At 55.4% G+C, this 19,761-nt stretch overlaps 6 protein-coding genes across 6 annotated transcripts; 3 read left to right on the top strand and 3 right to left on the bottom strand.

Moving 5' to 3' along the window:
* Positions 1-2,635: 2,635 nt before the first annotated feature.
* CMQ_4495 (uncharacterized protein) lies at positions 2,636-3,320 on the top strand (the record flags this gene model as incomplete). The annotated part of the gene is made up of 2 exons (XM_014312651.1): positions 2,636-2,993; positions 3,052-3,320. The coding sequence occupies 2 exons, from the start codon at positions 2,636-2,638 to the stop codon at positions 3,318-3,320; spliced, it is 627 nt and encodes a 208-aa protein (XP_014168126.1).
* Positions 3,321-7,605: 4,285 nt separating this feature from the next.
* CMQ_4856 (uncharacterized protein) lies at positions 7,606-8,102 on the bottom strand (the record flags this gene model as incomplete). Its single annotated transcript, XM_014313012.1, has 4 exons — positions 7,606-7,730; positions 7,827-7,843; positions 7,911-8,017; positions 8,085-8,102. 4 exons carry the CDS (start codon positions 8,100-8,102, stop codon positions 7,606-7,608), a joined length of 267 nt encoding a protein of 88 aa, XP_014168487.1.
* A 2,774-nt stretch (positions 8,103-10,876) lies between these two features.
* CMQ_4799 (uncharacterized protein) lies at positions 10,877-12,241 on the bottom strand (the record flags this gene model as incomplete). Its single annotated transcript, XM_014312955.1, has 2 exons — positions 10,877-11,144; positions 12,147-12,241. 2 exons carry the CDS (start codon positions 12,239-12,241, stop codon positions 10,877-10,879), a joined length of 363 nt encoding a protein of 120 aa, XP_014168430.1.
* Positions 12,242-12,650: 409 nt separating this feature from the next.
* On the top strand, positions 12,651-14,189 carry CMQ_4421 (FAD-binding domain containing protein; the record flags this gene model as incomplete). The annotated part of the gene is made up of 1 exon (XM_014312577.1): positions 12,651-14,189. One exon carries the CDS (start codon positions 12,651-12,653, stop codon positions 14,187-14,189), a length of 1,539 nt encoding a protein of 512 aa, XP_014168052.1.
* A 706-nt stretch (positions 14,190-14,895) lies between these two features.
* Positions 14,896-17,920, bottom strand: CMQ_4889 (c6 zinc finger domain containing protein; the record flags this gene model as incomplete). The annotated part of the gene is made up of 3 exons (XM_014313045.1): positions 14,896-16,968; positions 17,035-17,821; positions 17,880-17,920. 3 exons carry the CDS (start codon positions 17,918-17,920, stop codon positions 14,896-14,898), a joined length of 2,901 nt encoding a protein of 966 aa, XP_014168520.1.
* Positions 17,921-18,331: 411 nt separating this feature from the next.
* On the top strand, positions 18,332-19,689 carry CMQ_4390 (major facilitator superfamily transporter monocarboxylate; the record flags this gene model as incomplete). The annotated part of the gene is made up of 2 exons (XM_014312546.1): positions 18,332-18,667; positions 18,721-19,689. The coding sequence occupies 2 exons, from the start codon at positions 18,332-18,334 to the stop codon at positions 19,687-19,689; spliced, it is 1,305 nt and encodes a 434-aa protein (XP_014168021.1).
* Positions 19,690-19,761: the final 72 nt, after the last annotated feature.

Genomic DNA, 19,761 nt, shown 5'->3' with positions numbered 1-19,761 from the left:
GTTTCGTGACCAGTTTTTATGTCCAACGTGAATAAAGGTTCTGCAGCTTGATACACCGTTTCGCAATAAGCAGGGAAAAGATGCGAAAGCTCGGCTCTTCTTCGTGCTTGGAACCTGCTGTGTCGGACAACGACGAACGAACGGACCGTGGCGTTTACTCGAGGTTTTGATTCTGGTAGGCCTCAAGTGTGGACAGCTCAAGATTGGGTGGTCACCAGCCTGTCTTGTACCGTACGTCTAGAGGATGAACAGGTTGTCTTCGATTCTTCTGGCCTAGGAAAGCCAGCACTGGGGATCTGGGACTGATCGGTCACGCCGAGTGCCGTCATCAAGCAGGGGTGTCAGCTTATGCGTTACAAAGCACGTACGTCGTACAACGCATGGAGTTGACGTGAGATATCTTACGTATCACTACCTCTTTGGGCAGTCTGGGCAAGTAATCAATGATGCCCTGCCTCGTTCCAGACCGGGCCTGCCATCACATCACCCGTAGCAGTCCGCTCCGGTTGGCGAACGAGCCAGTCTTGAACAAGTTAGACGGCGCGCCGTTTTTTTTTCCCTTTGTGTTTCAGGCGCATTTAGGCATTTTTAGGCGCATTTTACTTCGTACCTCTTCCCTTTCTACAATAAACCCTTCGAGGACGCCCGATAATGCTCGTACTTCGTACACGTACACCGGGTCGGGCGGGAGCGACGGCATCCGGAAAGCCCAGGCGGAATGTGAGGTTGGATGATCAAGTGATCTGCCAGCCGTACGTCGGCAAATCCTGGCCTGGTGATCGTTGCCGGAACGGCTGGAAGGCACCAGCCAGATGGACAAAGAGGCCGATAAGCGGCGTGTAAGTGAGGGGCGCCTAAGGACACAAGGCGCCATGTCGATCGGAGGGGCTCGCGCTCATTGCCATTCGTCACTCGCCTGGAGTTTCCGCTATCGTTTGCCTACTCTGTAGATTGAGAACGATGATGCGGTGCTTCGGCAAATTCCGCCAAAAGCAGAATCAGCCTTCTGGCCCATTGTTCTTGTTTTTGTTTGCCCCTGAGCTTCGTTGCCGACTCGTCTGCGATCTGCATGTCGTAGGCTGAAGATTCAGAAGCATCATAATCTCGTCCTCCCTGCTGTCCGAGGGAGGCCGCAAATCCGCTGTGATTGAGGAAGAAAAATTGATTAGGTTAACAAGCACTCTTCGTCGTCTGGGTGGTGGCGTGACCCCATAGGACAGGCCTCAAGGACGATCCTTCCCCCCCCGCGATCAATTGCAGACGCTGCATGACCTTACTGGCAATATGCATGATCCATTTTTGGGAACGCAGCCAGAACTAGTCTCAGACGTCTGCTTTCGGCGGTCCACAGAGCAGAGTTCGGCTTGGCCGTTCGCTCAGTGCACGGCTGGCAGTCTTCAATTACCTCACCCTCCCATTTCTTTGCCTTTCCCGGCCTTTTCTTTTTTTATCCTTTTTCATCGAGATTTTCATTTCTTTCTCGTCCGTCTGCCGTAGTTCCCCCTCCGCCGAATGGTGAACAGTGCACTGCATAGCAGCGATGCCGCCAACCCTACCTTAGCGCCTGCATGTGTTCCACTGCCGATACGACACCGGCTTGATCGCTGAGGGCCTTAGCACGATTCTCACTCTTTGCTCTGGCCGTTTTCCGGGCCACCTTGCCTTTTTGGAATCGTCACCCGCCATGCTAAGTGTTTTTTTCTTGGGGATGATCTTCGCTAGGAATGGGTAGATCATGGGGGGGCTGGACACTATACACCGCCTTGAACATGAGTCGATGCCATATGAGTCGATGCCATACGAGCGCGATGCGGAGTACGAAGAGGGCCGGAAGTGCGGCCTGGAGTGGCCTCATTTGAGATGATTACTAGATCCCCTCCCAAACTGTGATATGTTGTAAAACACAAAAAAGGGTAGAGCAGACATGATACGATGATGAAAACGATAAATTAAACGCGGGAATACCGGGAAATCTGGGACGGAGTCAGGTAAAGCGAGAAAATAACGAGCTCAAAATAGCGTGGATTAGCATGAAAAAGCATGGATACTTTCTGACGATCGCAACGACGGACTGCCAGGGCTGACAAGGTGCCGATAGGATCTACTCTCGGGGACACACACGCACACACTCACGCATCCGCAAAATAAATAGGACACCGACGCCCGAGTGCCTGGCATTCGATACATGCGCAACCCTGTTAAATTCTTCCCGTGTATTGACGTTGTTTCTCTGGCCGGCCTTTCACCTCGTCCTTTCCACGACGACCGTGTGCCCTTTCGGCGTGACTGACAACACACCCTCCGGTCCCACCTGGCGGTCATCCCCCCTCCCATATAAGACCATACAGCACCAACCAGCACCTGCTCGCTCAGCAGATAGCAAGACCTGGCTGCCCTCCGTCTTTGCTCCTTTACAACACATGCGGATCACTCATAAATAGGGTTCACCCCAGACAAGCAAAGCGGCCTGCAACAAGACGTCATCAGACACGAACGAGAGAGCCTTACCTTTTTATCGGCTGTTCTAATATATAAGCATTGAAGCTCCCGAACTAGGCCTGCCCTTCGTTCTCGACAATCATCTCTTTCGCCTGATCAACCTCTTGCCTCCACAATACCCAGACGCATTGCTGCAATGATCTGCTCTCTTCGCTCCGATTTTCGCCACCCCTCCTTCTCGTCGCAGGGCTCGTCAGCTTCGTTCAGTGATAATGATGACGCCATCACGCCTATTTACAAAGGCGCCGAGGTCGACACGGACGCAGACGGCTCTGAGCCCGAGTGTCCAACCTCCCATCTCTCACAGACATCCTGCTCTGCTCCTCCTCTCCGGAAAAGCACCGCTGAGACTGCCGATACTGCCGGCACTGCCGATACTGCCGATACTGCCTACCTCTGGCGCCAAATGTTGGCTCTCCAGCGCCGCTTCCACTGCTACAATTCTGCCCGCATCAGTGCCGCACTCGAAAACGAGCTGGTCGAGGCAATCGTCCGTGAGTGCTTGCTTCCAACCTCTTGGCAGAAAAATTTCCATGTTGACAAAATCTTAAGCACCCCGTGCCTGCCTCGATCTCCTGAACGATAGTGTCACAACCCAGCTGCTTCCAGACGAAGCGCGCCGTGAGGTAGCTGCCCTGATGTCCGGCCATGCAGGTGCTCTGTACAAGCTGGATACATACGAAGCCGGCCCGGTACCGGTCGCGGCGACAGAGACAGCCACATGGCTTCCGGCTGCCGTCGGACCCTCAGTCGCACGCTCCTCCAAGGCGCGCTCCATGGCACGGCAACGACGGCGGCGGATGTGGCGCCACCGCCGCTGACAAAACTTATGGCGGGCACAGGTTTACGCAAAGGCTTAATGTTTGACCGGGATGCTCTTGATTTAACGATAACAGACAAGGCTGGGCAGGACTACAAAATGAGAATGCTTGTGATTTTATCGATACCCATTGGAGGAGGAGCTGGGCTGGTTAGGATACGGTGGTATGACGGCACCATTTAATACACGATTATTTCCTAGAAAAAAAAAAAAAAAAAAAAAGAATGTATACCAGCAAATATGGTCTGTAGAGGGGTGGTTGTTCTAAGGAACGCCACCAACACTCCCGCAGCAATAGTTACCGTACTATTTTGCCTGCCTCAATTCTTGATGACTTCACCAATATTTTGCCAGTAGTGATGACGTGAGCTGCAGCAATCAGTGAGATTCGCAATGAAGCCGCCTACGTGCCAGCAGTCCTTATAGGTCAATTGCCCTTCTGACACAAGATATATATCCTGACAGCTGTTGATTCCACACGGTTCTGTTTCTCGTTCTTACATCAACGCGCTGTCGCTCTACCGCCTACGTAGCTCCCGGCATTCGCCAAGCGCTAATAGCGTTAAAGGAAACCAACAGTCCCGTTCCTGACAATTTAAGCGCCCCTGCCGAAATGCTGCATCTCTTCCTCGTATTTACTTGATCGTATCTTACCCCGTACACTCCCACGACGAAATAAAGGCAAGCTCCGCTTAAGTGTACCGTGTCGCTTAGATTGTTAAAAAGACGGATGTCCGGGAGTAAAGAGAGATTGTGGGTAGACGGTCGGTATTTGCGAGCTGCCCGCCGGCATTTGCTTCGAAGCATGATACTAACAATGTAAGATAAGGTATCTTATTCGACGAGTAGTACATCAAGCACGCTTGTGCTTGGTGTACGGAGTACATACGGAGTAGTACCAACCCGATTGACCGCTGCACATTGCCAACAAGGGTAATTCACGCGTCGTTTTGCTGTGCCCTGGAGCTATATGCGGAGGCTTGTATCTCCCACTAGCACCAAGACCAGTATGCAGCCGAGTTACAGGAGGAGGAGAGCGGCTTAACATTTGAAGCCATGTTGTCTCTAAACAGTAACAGCTAACACAATCATCGTACGATTCAATCGAGGCTCCACCACAGTAGACCCCTTTAGGCTGGGCGCTGCCGAAGGGATTTCCTCTCTTAGGTGAGAAAGCTACAGTATAGCTCGCATACATACAAAGCAGTACGACGTACGGCATAAGGTGCCAGCTGCCATTGTGACGAGACCCTTGTCGTTGTCTCCTTTTGCTGCAATCTACAAGTTGACGTCTTCTGCGATATAGATTGTTCATAGAAGAACGTAAAATTTCAGCTAATCACATCTGGTACGGGTGGCATCCCGGACATACTCCGTACGACGTACGGAAAAGCGCGAGCAGCTATCTTCACAAATGGAGACGGAATTTTCCGTGTACCCGCTGAATTTCAGATTTGGCAGATGTCATCACCATCCAGGAAGTCAAGACAGCATACGAAGTATGGGCTCGGGACAGGCAGGCTGGCTAATTAAATTGCTGCTCTCCGCGTACCCGTACACACCGAGGGGTTTGCTTAATGAATCAGATGGACGCCACTGCAACTGGGCAGGATCTAACCCCTAACCAAACCAGTGGGGCCTCGGCAGTTGAGGGCATATCGAGCTATTTCCAGAGGCGGAAAGTACGAGCAATTACTCCGTGCGGAGCCTGTTAACTGTAATAGATGACGACCAAACCCGTGGGTGAGGTTAAGTAGGGGGCAAGGAGGGATACCAAGATATTTTACTTGGGATTGCTCGTATTTTAGGTGTTCTCGTATGTGCGAGATGCCCAGACTGTCCAATGGCCGTTACGCTGTCATTACGGCGAATTAAAGTGGGCTGCGAAAATGGCAATCTGCAGTCAGTCATCGAATCCTAGAGCCCTTTCCTACTCCTTGCTAGATGTGCCCCATCTCAACAGTTTCAGACATTCTACGTATAGAATGGCTGGATTCTCATTTCTGCAAGGGTGTGTCTGGGCCTTAGCCGTGTTATGTGCATATTAATATGTTGCACGTCGTAAAGTAAGATACAAGCAAGATACATTAAGAATAAGAGCTGGTCCGCATGTCAGAACGCGACTAACTTGGCCATGCAGAGCATCTCTTCTCGGAAGCCACCCAAGGCTAAGTACAGAAGCCTCGAACTCATATTTGTACAGACTACGTCGGACACCCTATTATGGGTTATAAGGAATTTACAAGGCCCCAAGTTCTGGCTCCAGAGCTAGGCAGGCCAAATAGCATCGACCAGGGGCAATAGCTCGCTGAGAGGCTAACGGTCGGTTACACCTACCACCGTTCTCCATTGAGACCCTGATCGGCGAGGCACAAGCGTCAGAAGCAAGGAAGAACACAAGGCGCAGCAAGTCCACACTGACTGGGTATGCCTTTCTGATGGCATTCCAAGCCAGATGAGCCTCCTTCGATTTCGCTTGTTTGACTTTGCTGGTTGGTACCAATTAGTAACGTCACCCTGTGTGTACATTCTCTTCGCAGGCTCCTTGGAGTCCACTGTTGTTTCCACTCGTGGCTCTTGCGAAGATGAAGCGCAGGAGCTCTGAGTCACCTGATGCACAACGGAGAAAGCCGAGAGCTACTATGTAAGAAGATCAGCAAAGGCCACTAGCTTTTTGCCAAGTCCCCACTGCCGAGGCAAGTGTTGCCTTGCTGCAACCGACGGCAAGCCTGCTGTGATGGCTGATGTCCACGAGCCTTACAGAACCGAAATGAGTCGATGGGACGGGTATTCCGTACGGCCGTTCACAATTGGCCGCCTGGACAGCGTTAGGAAATGCGCTAAACTGCCGGGAACGTAGTAGAAAGGCTAGAACTCCGTCCTCGTAAGATGCCGTGCTTTAGTTCTCGTACAGCGCTGCAAGTGTGGCGTTAAGTTTCACTTTAACCGTTTCATTCCATTGCACGCGCAAACGCAAAAAACTCCACACTTGCACATGTACTCCGAGGAGAAGCGACAGCTTCGGTGCCGTGTTCGTGGCTTGCAAGAACAAGTACCCGTACCCGTTACTCGTATTCCTGCAAGGAAACAGACCATGCTGGGCCTTGTTTTCTTGTTTTGCATTATGCCACTGCCCGTTCTTCGTTGTTGGGTTTTGAAAATTAGTCAGACAAAATCGAGCTGATAATTTTTTCGCCTTGCGCCTTACAGTCTTGATTATCCGATTGATGAAACGGGAGGGATCTTGAATAGTCCGTAGACGGATCGCTCGGCCAGTAAACGTGCCCAGCAGGAAAAAGTGAGTTGTGACAGATTTGCAAGAAGAATCGTGTCGGTGTACAGGTACTACGGTTTTGTTTTTATATGCCGTTCGGGCAATGATATCCTGCTCGGCTAGGAAATCCGAGCTCTCTTCCACATTTATCGACTTGTATCTTAGGAGAAAAGCTTTCTAGACGCTGGCATTGTAAACGGAGGCCGTCGCTTAGAGACGGAGAGCGCTGGTAATATCGAGGGTGGAATTGCAGAAATGGGGAACACCGTTGTACAAAAAAGACAGAAGAAAAATTCAAGGAACAAAGCCAAGCGAGAGGTAGCAAACGCCGCAATCTCATCACAGCGGATATGTGGTGCATTGGAGGTCGAATGGTAGGCACACCGGGGCAAGTGATTGGCTAGTTGCAAGACAACATCGATGACTTGCTGACCCCCACAGGCGGCCCGGAGAACCAGTGAAAAGCACATGAGGCGAAGAGGTGATGTGTATTGGACCAAATGCCGCCATTTGCAGATAAAGTCGATAAATCGGGCAGAGAACATGTCCCCCAACACGCATTTCAAGATTAAAAAAATGTATTCAAAGATATGCAACCTGTTGGTATCTTGTGTCCGTTTCTGGGCCTATGTGATTCCATGTCCCTGCAAATACCCGACCTAACGCCTTTTGAAATCCGGCTTGATGCCTATCCTATCTATATTTGTTTGCTTGTTTGCATGTCCCTCTGGGAAATCCTCCTGCGTGTGTTCTCCCTGTTGTGCACCTCCAATTGGTCACCGAGTCCGTGATCGGGACATCGTTACTCGTATTTCCCAGCTTTTTCCTTCCTGGCAAATGTTGCTCAGTGACTGGATGGACTGTGAAGCAGATCGTTGGGAGAAGCGTGCCAAGGGGGAAAAGAGAAGGCTCCTGCTTTCGGTGCCATAGTGGTGGCGCGATTGCAACGGCTCTCGATGCGCTGTGCAACAGGCAATTTCCCGGCTTCGTCCGTCCATCGACAGCTACGCTACTATCCCTTCTTGGTGTTGCTGACGTCGCCGAGGCTGTTGATGCTGGCAATGCCCGTCACACTGTGCGGAGTGTGACGCTTGATAAGATGCTGCCATTCAGGCACCTCTTGTGGCCGACATTGTCCTGGAAAAGATGTCAGTCAGTGCAATCGGTGGGAGGGTTCGGAGAGCTGAGATGTTGACAAGTGGACGGCTCGTGATGCAGGATGGAAGCACATACCACATATTTCGTTGGCCCTGTCGCACAATGTTAGTGTTGGCTGCCCTGGTACTTGTGGAGTCTCCACAGACAACTGCTTCTCACCTGTACTCGAAGTGGGTGATGTCGGGCTGACACCGCCTGTGCGTTCTCTTGTAGAGATTGCACCACCGCGCGGCAATGAACTTGAAATGGCCGCAGCTGTATTCTCTCTGACACGAAACATTGTCAGGACGAAGAACGGGAGAAAGTGCAGCAGAGAGCGGCTGGGAGACTAACTTGGGTGAATTCACACATGACGAAACACTGTCAGGCGAGGTTTGTGTTGTGGATATGGAGTAGACAGATGGGAGGGGGGTCAATCGTAAGTTGAGAAAGAGAGCGGCGGAGCAGTGGGCAATGGGAAAGAGAAGAGTGAAGATAAGAAACCAAAATGTGGAAGCGGCAAAACTGAGGGGAGTCCAAGATTCTTATATTGTGAGGGGGAAGACAAGGCGGAAAGCGAGACCATGGATCGGCGCGGCTCGTTTGTGGTAATGAACCGTTACGTTCCAGTGTAAACGGCAAAGACGCACGCTGATACACCGAGGGGACATGGGATCGGGCCATGTTAAAAGAGGAAGAAAGAGTCTGGACATTTGCGTGCAGTGCAAACGATGCAGCACCGGCCCGAGAGCAGGGGAAAGCAAGGACAGGGGGTAAAGAGGCCCATAAATTGTTGTTGTGGCCTTAAAAGAAGAAAGAAAAGAGGATGTAGGTACCTCTCTGGACCCGTAAAGAACACAGGAAAAGGACTAGAAGAAATGGTGTATGTTGTTTGATGGAACTGCCCCAAGACACGAAAGTGGTAGGGAGGGGGGAGGGGTGTGAGGCAAACAGGGGGGGAGTAGAAATGGAGATACTTGCAGGCCTGTGGTCCACAAGGATCACCGTTTGTAGGCAAGATACATTTGTATTCGTGGAGGATCGAGAGGCTAACGGCTAACAGGCGGGGAGTTGCAGAACGGGTCTTCCCCTACCAGGAAGGGAAAGCGCGCAACCAAAAGAGCAGGGGGCGGAAAGAGCAGTCTGGGCAAATGGCAGGATTAATTACGAGTGCTGGTGCTACGATGCACGGATTATTCCGTACTGGTCCTATGTACATATGAGCAAGAGAATATGAGATGGCTGCATACATACAACGAGTCCGAGACCGGTATGTTTCTTAGCTTGCCTGCCGGTCAAAAAAGATACGACGTGCTATGTAGAGCGATGTCCGAGCACACACCCGATACCCGATCAGCACAACCACGCTCGGTGCCTGGGGACTTTGGCCCATACACGTGGTTCCCGTAGGCCAGAACGGGAATGAGGGGGGCGTCGCTGTGGACATGAGGCGAAGCAGCGCAGAGGCGAAGGAAAACGAGAAAAAAAACGGATACACAATCAGTCATAAGATAGAGGCTCGTACATGCTCACATAGCAGTCCAGGTCTGGTCTTGTCTGCGGGCCGTTTCGGGCGCTACCATTTTGCCTGGCCAGACGAAGGAAAATTGCCACTCTGTCAGTCATCGAAGATGGATAATCTGGACTGCCGTCTCTGCCGTCTCGCGACGTGCCCCGTGGCCCCTGCCGATAACATCTGTTTGGCGACCATGGCGGCCCAAAATATCGATGCCTGACGATACCTTGTCGCCCCAGAGGTGCAAGTCACCATTTCTTTTTCTTGTCCCCCTGTCGGCGCCAATGCAGGTCGACGGAAGAGGTGTAGCGCCGAGAAAGAGAGGATCCAGAAGGAAGTTTCCGTTCGGAGTACGAGGACTCAAACTCGTGCAATTAGGGGGGCTACCTATCTTACTATGTAGCTTCGGTTGTTCTTTTTCGTCTTCCTGCGTCTGCGTGGAGGACTGGACACGTTGGCAGGCTGCTCTGGCTGCTTGTGCAGTCGCTGCCGTGTAGACCGCCCGCATACGAAGAAGGGAGGGGCGCACATTGACTACAAGACTGACGTAGTTCGTCCTCACCGGCCGAAGGAAAGATACGAGCATTCGTCTCTTACTCGCACACGCTGCAAAGAGGCAGTCACCGGAGCAAGATAACGGACCTGCCGGACACAGCAGGCTCGCCGACCGCTGCATGGTACCTTCCCTCCCTTGTCACTTTGTCGGTCAGTCGGCTTTTGGTCGTTCGGTCCCTCTACCGGTCTGCCCTTCTGCCCTTCTGCCCTTCTACCCTTCTGCCCTTCTACCCTTCTGCCCTTCTGCCCTTCTGCCCTTCTGCCCTTCTGCCCTTCTGCCCTTCTGCCCTTCTGCCCTTCAACCACACTCTTTCTTCCCCGCAGATCGGTGAAGGAGGCAGCATTCGGGATGGGGTCGAACATCCGCGATCTCAACGGCACAGCCTGGCAGTCCTACAGCCACGAAGGAGGCGGGCCAGACAGACAGACACGCCGCTATGCCCCCTCGTGATGGACAATTTCTCGCTGGGCGACGCTCGTCACTTATCACTTTCGGCTGTCTTTATTTGGACTGGCAGTCTCCACCTGGGGCACAATAGCAGTCAAATTTGGGCTGCTAAGGAGGAAATTGGCGACCCGAGGCCACGGTCGGCGGAACCGATGGGCGCCACGGGCGGTGCCATGTACGAGCAGAGAGAGCGTTAAGCCAGGCCTTGCTGGCCATCCCCCTTGTCCTTGTACTATGTATCTTACCTACCCCGTAGTAGGGAAGAGAGGGCGAGATGAGGGCGAGGGCTACATTGCAAGATATGTCGCATGCGCCCAAGATACATATCCCCATCTCACCTGCCTGGCCCCCAAGTCGATTTCACCCCTGGTGTGCTGCCCAGACACACTATGCCAGACAAGGCAGCTCGAGCCCATTGCTATTTGCAGCTGTATCCTCTTCTCTGACCAGGCAGTCGTTTACGGAGCTCAACATTGGCTGAGCTTGCCAATGCCACACGTGATCGGGGTATTTCTTTCTGCCATCTTACCTGTCACTCGGCACGCAACGGCGACGGATGGTGCGACTTGCTGGCCATGCCCCTGTTTCGCACGGCCGAGATCCGTATCTTACGAGAACAAGGCAGGGTCACAGGGCCCAGAGCCACAGAGCCCAGAGGCAGCCGAGGAGCGGCCAAGAGCGCAGTTCGACGTCGACGTACTCTGTACTCCGGACTCCGGACTTGCTTGGGTCGCGGTGGGCCTGCCATAACAACAACGGGGACGGTGGTTCGATGGCCTTGTCCCGGCCAATCAAGCCCGTCCCAGAAAACATCGCAGGGTGGTCCCGGCCCATATTTTCCCACACAGATGGGTCGCTGGCATAGCACTCGAAGTGGGTGGTAAACAACCGGCAGCTGTCGCAATTAGAGTCGAGCAATAAACAGTCACACACACCGCCCCGGCAATGACCAAGCGTAAGATACGTCGTAGAGACCCGAGCTCTGAAACGGGAAAAATGGCGCGGTGGAGACGTGCCAGCAAGAGTCCACGGCAGCAACAAGATCAGTGATGTCGAACTGCAAGGCCTCAGCGGGCTGTGTTGCGGCGCTGCGGTGCTGCTGCGCTGTTGTGGTGCTGGGAGCCTACTATGTCCGATGCGATACGTGTACTGAGCCTGCTGGAAGAATGGAAAAGGGGGGAAGCGGTGGATGGAGGGCGAAAGCGGCGATCTGCAGAGAAAACCGGATCGTTCTGCGGGCCTGAAGCAGTTATAAAAAGCAAGAAAGACCACGGCAGGTAACTGGAAAAAGAAACAGAAGCGGCATGCGGAAGAACGGCAGCACGTGGATGTAATTCGCCCCCCCTTCCCCTCCCCCTCCCCCCGCCTTCCATGTCCTCAGTCTCACATTCGCCAATGTCGAGAGTCGCTCGTATCTTACGGAGTACTTGTTGCTGTCAACGGTGCGTTAGCGTGGGGGACCGGGGGCGAAAGTGTCCCATGATTCATGGTGGCAGTCGGGCAGGCCGTCTGCTAGCTGCTGCTGCTCTCGCACACCGATGTGAAGGGGAGATTCTCCAGGATAGATGTCCATCCAAGTTCTAGCCGTGTGGGGGAATGTCGAGGGAATCACGACTCATTCTTGCAGCGAGTCCCGCCCAAGCTGTATTTGCTCGTGGGGGGCACGTGTAGTCTGCATGCACGCCAAGCAGAAAGGAAAGATTGGCCGTGTACACAGTTGCGACGGCCATTTCGGCTGGATGAGCGTGGGGTTGGAGCGTGGGAGGAGGAGCGTGGAAGTCGATGATTGGAGTAGTCAGCTGGGCTGTTACATAGTACGGGTGACGGGTGTGCTGATTAAGCATTATACAGCATGTTTGAAACGGCGTATAACCAGGTTGGGAAAGTCGTATCGTACGGACCTGCTTGACATAGAGGCACGGCGATGTTGGAAGGAGGCGATGCTACGGCATCTAGCTTGACCGGGGCCAGCCTTTCCGCTTTGTGATGCATGTCTATGCATGTGCGTGATTTGAGGGTAGGGCAGAGGACAGCGATAAGGATGGCATGATTGCGTGCGGACAGGCCCGGATCATGAGCATTTGACCAGGGGGGACTACTCCGTATGCAAGAAAGGGATACCCTGGCGCGTAGTACATGGAATTCGCTTGAGGGCCAGACTGGCATAGAGATGCTGCCGGCAGTCGGCAGCCGATAGTGTTGTGTCGGTCGAGATGGCTGCTGCGTTGGGCGTGTGGGGCAGGTGCGTTTTGTGCGCTACTGCTCCGAGTGTACGTCGTAGTAATATCGCACGGAATTTTTCATCGCATCTGCGGCTTTGCGACTACGTGCTTTCTGGTAGCCTCAGCTCCGAGCGCCGCGCCCTGCCAGCCGTCCATCTCTGCGTCCTCTGCATCTGGCCATGGAGGTGCACAAGCAGGCGGTGGCGGCCATTGCCAAGGCGGTGCGCAGCCACTATGAGCGGCGGGAGCCATTCCGGATTTTCCACGGGTCGACCAACTCGACACGGCCGGGCGCCGGAGCACGGGGCGGTGGCCGCGGCGTGGTGGACATCAGTGCGCTGAGCCACGTGTTGGCAGTGGACACGGCTGCACGCACGGCGCTGGTCGAGCCCAACGTGCCGATGGACCGACTGGTGGCGGCCACGCTGGCCCGCGGGCTGGTGCCACCGGTAGTGATGGAATTTCCCGGGATCACAGCCGGGGGCGGCTATGCAGGCACGGCTGGCGAGAGCAGCTCGTTCCGCCACGGCTTCTTTGACCAGACCGTGCGACGCGTCGAGATGGTGCTAGGCAGCGGTGATGTCGTCGAGGCCACACCCGACCTTGCCGATCCACGCCGCGACCTCTTCCGGGGAGCCGCCGGCGCTCTCGGCACTCTCGGCACTGCCACGCTGCTCGAGCTGCAGCTCGTTCCCGCACGTCGCTACGTCCGCACTACCTACCGTCGCTGCGCCAGCGTGGCCGAGACCATCGCCGCCGTGCGCGACGCCGCTGACCCGCTGCGCAGCCGCTTCGACTACGTCGACGGCATCCTCTTTGGCCGCCACCATGGCGTCGTCATCACTGGCGAGATGACTGACGATGAGCCGTCCGAGTCCGCCAGCCGCCAGACCTTTAGCCAGCCCCGCGACCCCTGGTTCTACCTCCACGTGCGCGACCACACCGCCGCCTCCCTCTCGCCCGATGAACCCGCCACCGAATACGTCCCCCTCGCCGAGTATCTCTTCCGCTACGACCGTGGCGGCTTCTGGGTCGGTCGCTCGGCCTTCTCCTACTTCCCCTTTCCCTTCAACCGCTGGACCCGCCGGTTTCTCGACGACTTCCTTCACACCCGCATGCTCTACAAGGCCCTGCACGCCTCCGGCCAGTCGTCCACGTACGTCGTTCAGGACCTCGCCCTGCCCTACACCACTGCCGCCGATTTTGTCGACTACACCGCCGACACCTTTGGCATCTGGCCGCTCTGGCTCTGCCCGCTGCAGCCATCGGCCCGACCGACTTTCCACCCGCACTCGAAGCTGGCCGCTGACACCGTCGTGTCCGCTATGCCACCCCAGCAGATGCTCAACGTCGGTCTCTGGGGCCCTGGCCCGTCTGATGCTGCCCGCTGCGTAGAGCTGAACCGCGACCTTGAACACCGCCTCGGCCACGATTTCGGCGGCATGAAGTGGCTCTACGCCCATGCCTACTACGACGAGGACGAGTTCTGGCGCCTCTACGATCGCCCGGCCTACGATGCTCTTCGCCAGAAATACCACGCCACCAGCTTGCCGTCTGTCTACGACAAGGTCAAGGTCGATCCGGCCCGCCACACCAGCGGAGCGTCGTCGTGGTCGTCGTCACTGCTCACAAGCTGGCCGCTGGCCGGCGCCGTAGGCTTGCGGCACGCTATCGCTAGCAAGGCGTATCTGCCACGGACGCCACCGTGGCGCACGTGATGGTAAGCAGTTGGGAGCAACAGAGGAAAGAGCAGAGGACCATTAGACGTAGCCATAGACGGGAATCGATGACAGACGAGAGCGATTTGAATTGGAAACTTGCGTAACATGCCTCATGAGTACAAGGTTGAGGAAATGATCATGTATGGCTGCATAACGGTAGTCACAGCGGACACAAATAGCAGTAACAACGATATATAAGCTTCTTGGCGTGGCCGGGGGTCATGGGGATGTGTCACTTGGGGATCCTTGTTTTGCGCCATGGTGACCGCGTTAGAGAAACGCTACGTTGTGGTACGCGGGTATGCAGGAGAGTTGGCCATGTCCTGGTTTTCTGGCCGGGCGGCGCCTCGCTCGTAGGAGAGAAAGATCAAAGAGGCAGCGAATTTTTCGTAGGAATGATTGCAGATTGCGGTAAATGCTTCGATGTGGAATTCAGAGCTATAAAGGTCATTGATTCGGCTTTAACACTCTGTTGTTGCTAGACGTGATGATGGATGAGATGGTAAAAGACAGTTTTGAATCGCCACTTTGTGTATTAATTGACTTCTACGAGCCTTTGTGGTTCCTTCCTTTTTAAGAAACCTTACATATCATCGTTCACCGAGCAACAAGATAGATTACAGAATCAGAAGTCGCTACCTAAGCTTATGTGTGACCATGTCAATGGATACAGTGTAGCCACTGCCCTTTCAGTCAAAATCCCCTATGTCGAGTCGTTTGAGAACAGCCAATTGTACAGATCGCCTAAACGGCCCAGATCGGACATCTGGATGTCAGACATGAGGAAGTCCCAGTTTTCAATATGATCAGACATCACATCGAAATCCTGACGCGTAAACAGGCTAGCTTCGGCATTAGCGGCGTCGGCAGCTGTGGCGGCCGCGGCAGTACTTGCAGTTTCAAAAAGAGCAGGCGTGGCAGCTATCTCTACGGCAGCTCCTTCAAGCTCTCCATCCGCTGCCGCGGCCCTGGCTTCGGTCTCCGAGCGTGCCTGTCCTTCTGCCCGATGGCGCTCTATCAAAGGCATACACATATCCAGTGACTCCTCGGCGCTGCGCACAAGCTCGTGAGCCAGGGCCAGCTTTATCTCGGGAGCGGCATTCGCCGGGTTCGTCATGCCTCGGCGCATCTGACCAATCTGTGCGAGGACAAGGCAGCAGAATAGGTGCCCTTTGCAGTTGACCTCGCCCGCTTCGACAGCCTTTAAAGACCAGTCGCGGGCGCTGTGCAAAATAGTCATCAAGTCAGGCCGAACGGGAATTAGGGGTGACTGGAGGCCAGATGAGGTGAGCGCCGACATGAGATGCGTGCCATCCTGAGCAATGTCCTCGAGCAGCTTCAGTTTGATCTCAGCGGCCACCAGCAGGCTTGCCTGCGCTGTCAGATTGCGGAGGGGGCCAGGACCGAGCATGGCGATGCGGATGATCTCGTCTGGGTCGGAGAAAAGAGGGGAGGATGGTGGTGGAAAGAGGCCCTTTGGCGTGGCCGCGCTGCTCGGCGGAGAGAAGTCGTGTGCGCTTTGAGTGCAGGTACTAGTGCTCCAGATCTTGACTGCCGTGTCCACGACGACGCGATGAGAGAAGGCATAGGCAGCCAGGTCGTGCACGGCGGCGCCGAAAAAGGGGACGTGCAAACACAATAGGGGCCGTCGCATCAGCAGGTCGATCAGTGCCAGCTGGACGTGAGGAATCGGTTTTTCGTCGGTGCCGTCGGTGCGGCTATTGGCACTGCGCTGGAACGAATCCAGCGTCTGGCAGAGCGCCCGGAATACAGCTCGGAACTCCTTGTCGATCCGCAAAGTCTCACCATATGAGCCGCGTGGCTCCAGGTCGTTGAGAAAGTGAACAATGGCCAGGCGCAGCGGAAAGGTTTTGCGCAGCGCGATGGCCACAGATGTCTGAGTGAAGACGTCTGGCGGGCGGCCTTCTTTGGAGAGGTTTGTCCTGTTCTCCGTCGAGTTCTCAAGATCGATGGTCCCGTCACCATCACCATTGCCACCCAACAGCTCCTCGTCATCAAAATTGCCCGGGGGCTGCGCGTCAAAGTCAGCCAGCGATAGCATGACCGGTCCACCGGCGCATAATCCCGTATTAACAGCCAGCTCCAGGATGGTGTTCCACAGGCGGCGGCGCATCTCGGCAGCCAGGAGAGTGGCCCTCTTGGGCAGCAGCAGCGGATCACGATGCAAGCCCATGTAGACAGCGGTGCGCAGAAGGCTTCCAACGGCCATCCAGACCAGGTCGGTGCCAACACCGACAGCCTCGCGTGCCAGCAGCAGCAAGACGCTGTTTTGCAACGTCTGGATGGTCAGACGTGCCTTGAAGTCGGGCTCGGCTGCCCAGCAAAGCGCCTGGTGTACCCAGCGGATAGCATTGGGGCGCAGTCGGACGTGTTCGGGGTGGCTGGCGGTGCCAATGGCCAGCACAAGGCACAGCTGCACCAGAAAGGCGGTGTCTGGCGCAGATGAAGAACCGGTAGCAGCAGCAGCATCCGCCCAATAGGCCTCATAGTCTTTTTGGAACAGAGGCACATGCAGGACGCGGAACAGGCCCTCAGAGCTGCGCAGGTAGCACTGGACAAGCTGGTCGGCCAGAGGACGCGGCGGTAGGTCGCGGCGTCGTGCTGCCAGCGAGCTCGGAAGGGTGACTGGCCACGGGGATCTGCGCTGCGCCTTGATGATGCGGGCGAGGTGCTTGATCCGATGCATGTCAACAAATACCTTGCTCTGCTTGTTGCCCACGATGGACAGCTCGATCGACTCGAAGATGTCGCGGAACTGCACAGTCAGCCTCTGAAGCTTTCAGTCGCTGGCCTCTTTACCGGCCTCTTGTTTCTTACATACCCCCATGACACTGTTGACACCGTGGCTCTGGCCAAGGAGGCGTGTCTTGTGCATGACGTTGCGGCTCGTGAACTGTGCATATCCTGGAATGCCTTGGCAGCGAGTGTACGAGTGACCCTGGCCTGCAAAGGAGTCGCAGATGACGGGTCTAGTCCAACCGGCCGCCGATCGGACGAGGTTCTGCGACGTCGCCGGTGTGTCCAACGGTGGCGACACCGGCGACAGGGGCGAGTCGGCATCGACATCGGTACCGGTATCGGCTTCGTGACTGAGGCTGGGAGAGCTTTGCTCTGGCTGCGTCAAGCGTGAAGAGGGCGATGTGGCAACAGCAGTTGTGGACACGCCCGCACTTGCAGGGGCACCTTGATGACGTGGTTGCTGGTTGCGCCGAACGGCACGCAGCTGTGCCTCGAGCTTGCGAATTTGTCGTCTCAATGCGCGACGAATGCAGCTGTCAGACAGCGCCGTCTCAGGACCCACGCAAACCTCATCCGTGAATGCGGGCTTGCCCAAGGAGGCATCCATGTCGAAAGGCGGGTGCATCTCCGCGAATTGGCCCGGCAGGGTTGTGGGGGAAGGTTGGAGAGGAGCTGCCACAGCTTCTGGCTCGGTGGGATAGGATGTTGGCAGCACCACTCGTCCATGCTGCGATTCCGACTGCTGCAGCTGTGGCAACGGTGGCAGATCCTCATAAACGCAAACAGCATCTTTGCGCGCCCGAAGACAGTTGTTGCATGGCTGTTCGCGATTGCAGCGAATTTTCCGCCGACGACAGAGCGCGCAAGAGCTTTAAGGGATCGTGTTAGGGCATCTTGAGCCAGCTGGCCAGAGGAAAGGAAACTTACACGGCTGGACGTCTTCGGCGTCGAATCTCGGAATCGGCCATTAGAGCAACAAGAAGACGGATGTGGAACAGAACTGGACACTGCTGCAGAAATTGATGGTCACTTTCGACCTCTTCAACAGCCGATGCTTACTGTCATGCCTTGGTGTTAGCAAAGTCGGGGGTAGCTTACAGTGCTGATACAATTCTCGGGGATAAGGTGGGTCATCTAGCGTAAGCCTCGCCAGAATTAGCGGCCCCGAAGCCGAGTCCGATCGAGAGCCTCGTTCAACTCCGCCATAAGAACAAATAGCACCGCAGAAAGTCGGGCCAGGCGGGGCGCGTAAGATGTGGCTATCTGGGGAGAGGGAGTATATATTCTTCAAGTCTCTGCAATGCCTCCTTCTGGTGTGCCTACTGCTCTCTCTGTATATATCGTCACTGCGTGCTTATTGCAAGCTTGATAGAACAGCAATGGACCCAGAACACACCCCGGTAGAGGATAGTACTGGTAGCAGCAGTCGAGAAGACGGCCAGCCGGTCGGCGATGTCGAAAAAGCAGCAGTCGGATTCGAACCGGCACCAGATGGTGGTCTCTTAGCCTGGTCAGTGGCCGCGGGTGGTTTCTTTGTAGTCTTTTCGACACTGGGCTTCGCCAACTCGTTTGGTGTGTTTGAGGAGTTTTATATGACGCACCAGCTCGCCGAAAAGAGCGCCGACACGATCTCGTGGATCGGCAGCTGCAGCACGTTCTTCCAGTATCTGGCCGGGGCCGTGTCGGGGCCGCTCTTCGATCGATATGGGGCCATGGTGAGTCAATTTTCTCGTCCATCTTCTTGATCTTACTCCTCTGACAGGCTTAGGTTCTCCACTTGTCAGCCTTCTGCTGCGTGTTTGCTGTCATGATGATCAGCCTCTGCAAGCAGTACTACCAGTTTTTCCTAGCCCAGGGCGTGCTGCTAGGCCTCGCGAGCGGCGGGATGCAGTTTCCGGCCATGGCTGCGGCGATGCAGTATTTTGACCGGAAGCGCGGGGCGGCACTGGGAATCATTATCGCGGGCTCGTCGTTGGGCGGCGTGGTGTTTCCGGTGGCGCTGAGTCGCATGCTCAACACGCCGGCCGAGGAGGCGCGGCTGGGTTTTGGCTGGGCCGTGCGCATCATCGGCTTCATCATGCTGGGCTCGCTGGTGGTGTCGTGTCTGACGGTGCGACCCCGACTGCCGCCGCGGAAGACGAGCTTCTTTCTCGTGGGGGCGTGGCGCCAAAACGACTTCCGCCTGCTCGTGGCCTCGTTCTTCTCCTTCCTCGGCATGATGATGCCGCTCTTCTACCTGCCGTCGTTTGCGGTCTCGATCGGGACCCACGCCACACTGGCGTCGTATCTGCTCGCCATCGTCAACGGCGCGTCCACGTTTGGTCGCATCATCCCCGGCATCTTGGCCGACCGGCTCGGCCGCATCAACGTCTTGGTCGTCGGCTGCACCACTACCGGCATCTGCATCTTCTGCATGACCACGATCACATCCAATGCCGGCCTCGTCGTCTTCGCCATCTTCTTCGGATTCACGTCCGGCACCATCATCTCCGGCATTTCGGTCGCCCTCTCCATCTGTGTCGCCGACCCCCGCAACATGGGCACGTACATGGGCATGGGCATGGGCCTGTCATCCATCGCCGCGCTGGTCGGCCCGCCCATCAACGGCCGTCTGGTCCACGCCTACGGCGGCTATCTGCAGACATCCATCTTCAGCGGCGTCACCTGTCTGGTCGGTGCGGCCCTGGCCTTCTTGGCCAAGGCCGGAACGCCCGCCGGACTGTGGGGGAGAACGTGAGGGGAGGTAGGCTTGTTTCTGACAATAGATTTAATAAACATTGCTGGATGTCCGGTAGAAGTTCTGTTGTTT

The sequence above is a fragment of the Grosmannia clavigera genome, assembly GCF_000143105.1.
Source record: "Grosmannia clavigera kw1407 unplaced genomic scaffold GCSC_97, whole genome shotgun sequence".
NCBI lineage: Eukaryota > Fungi > Ascomycota > Sordariomycetes > Ophiostomatales > Ophiostomataceae > Leptographium > Leptographium clavigerum.
This window is presented reverse-complemented; position numbering and strand designations above follow the sequence as displayed.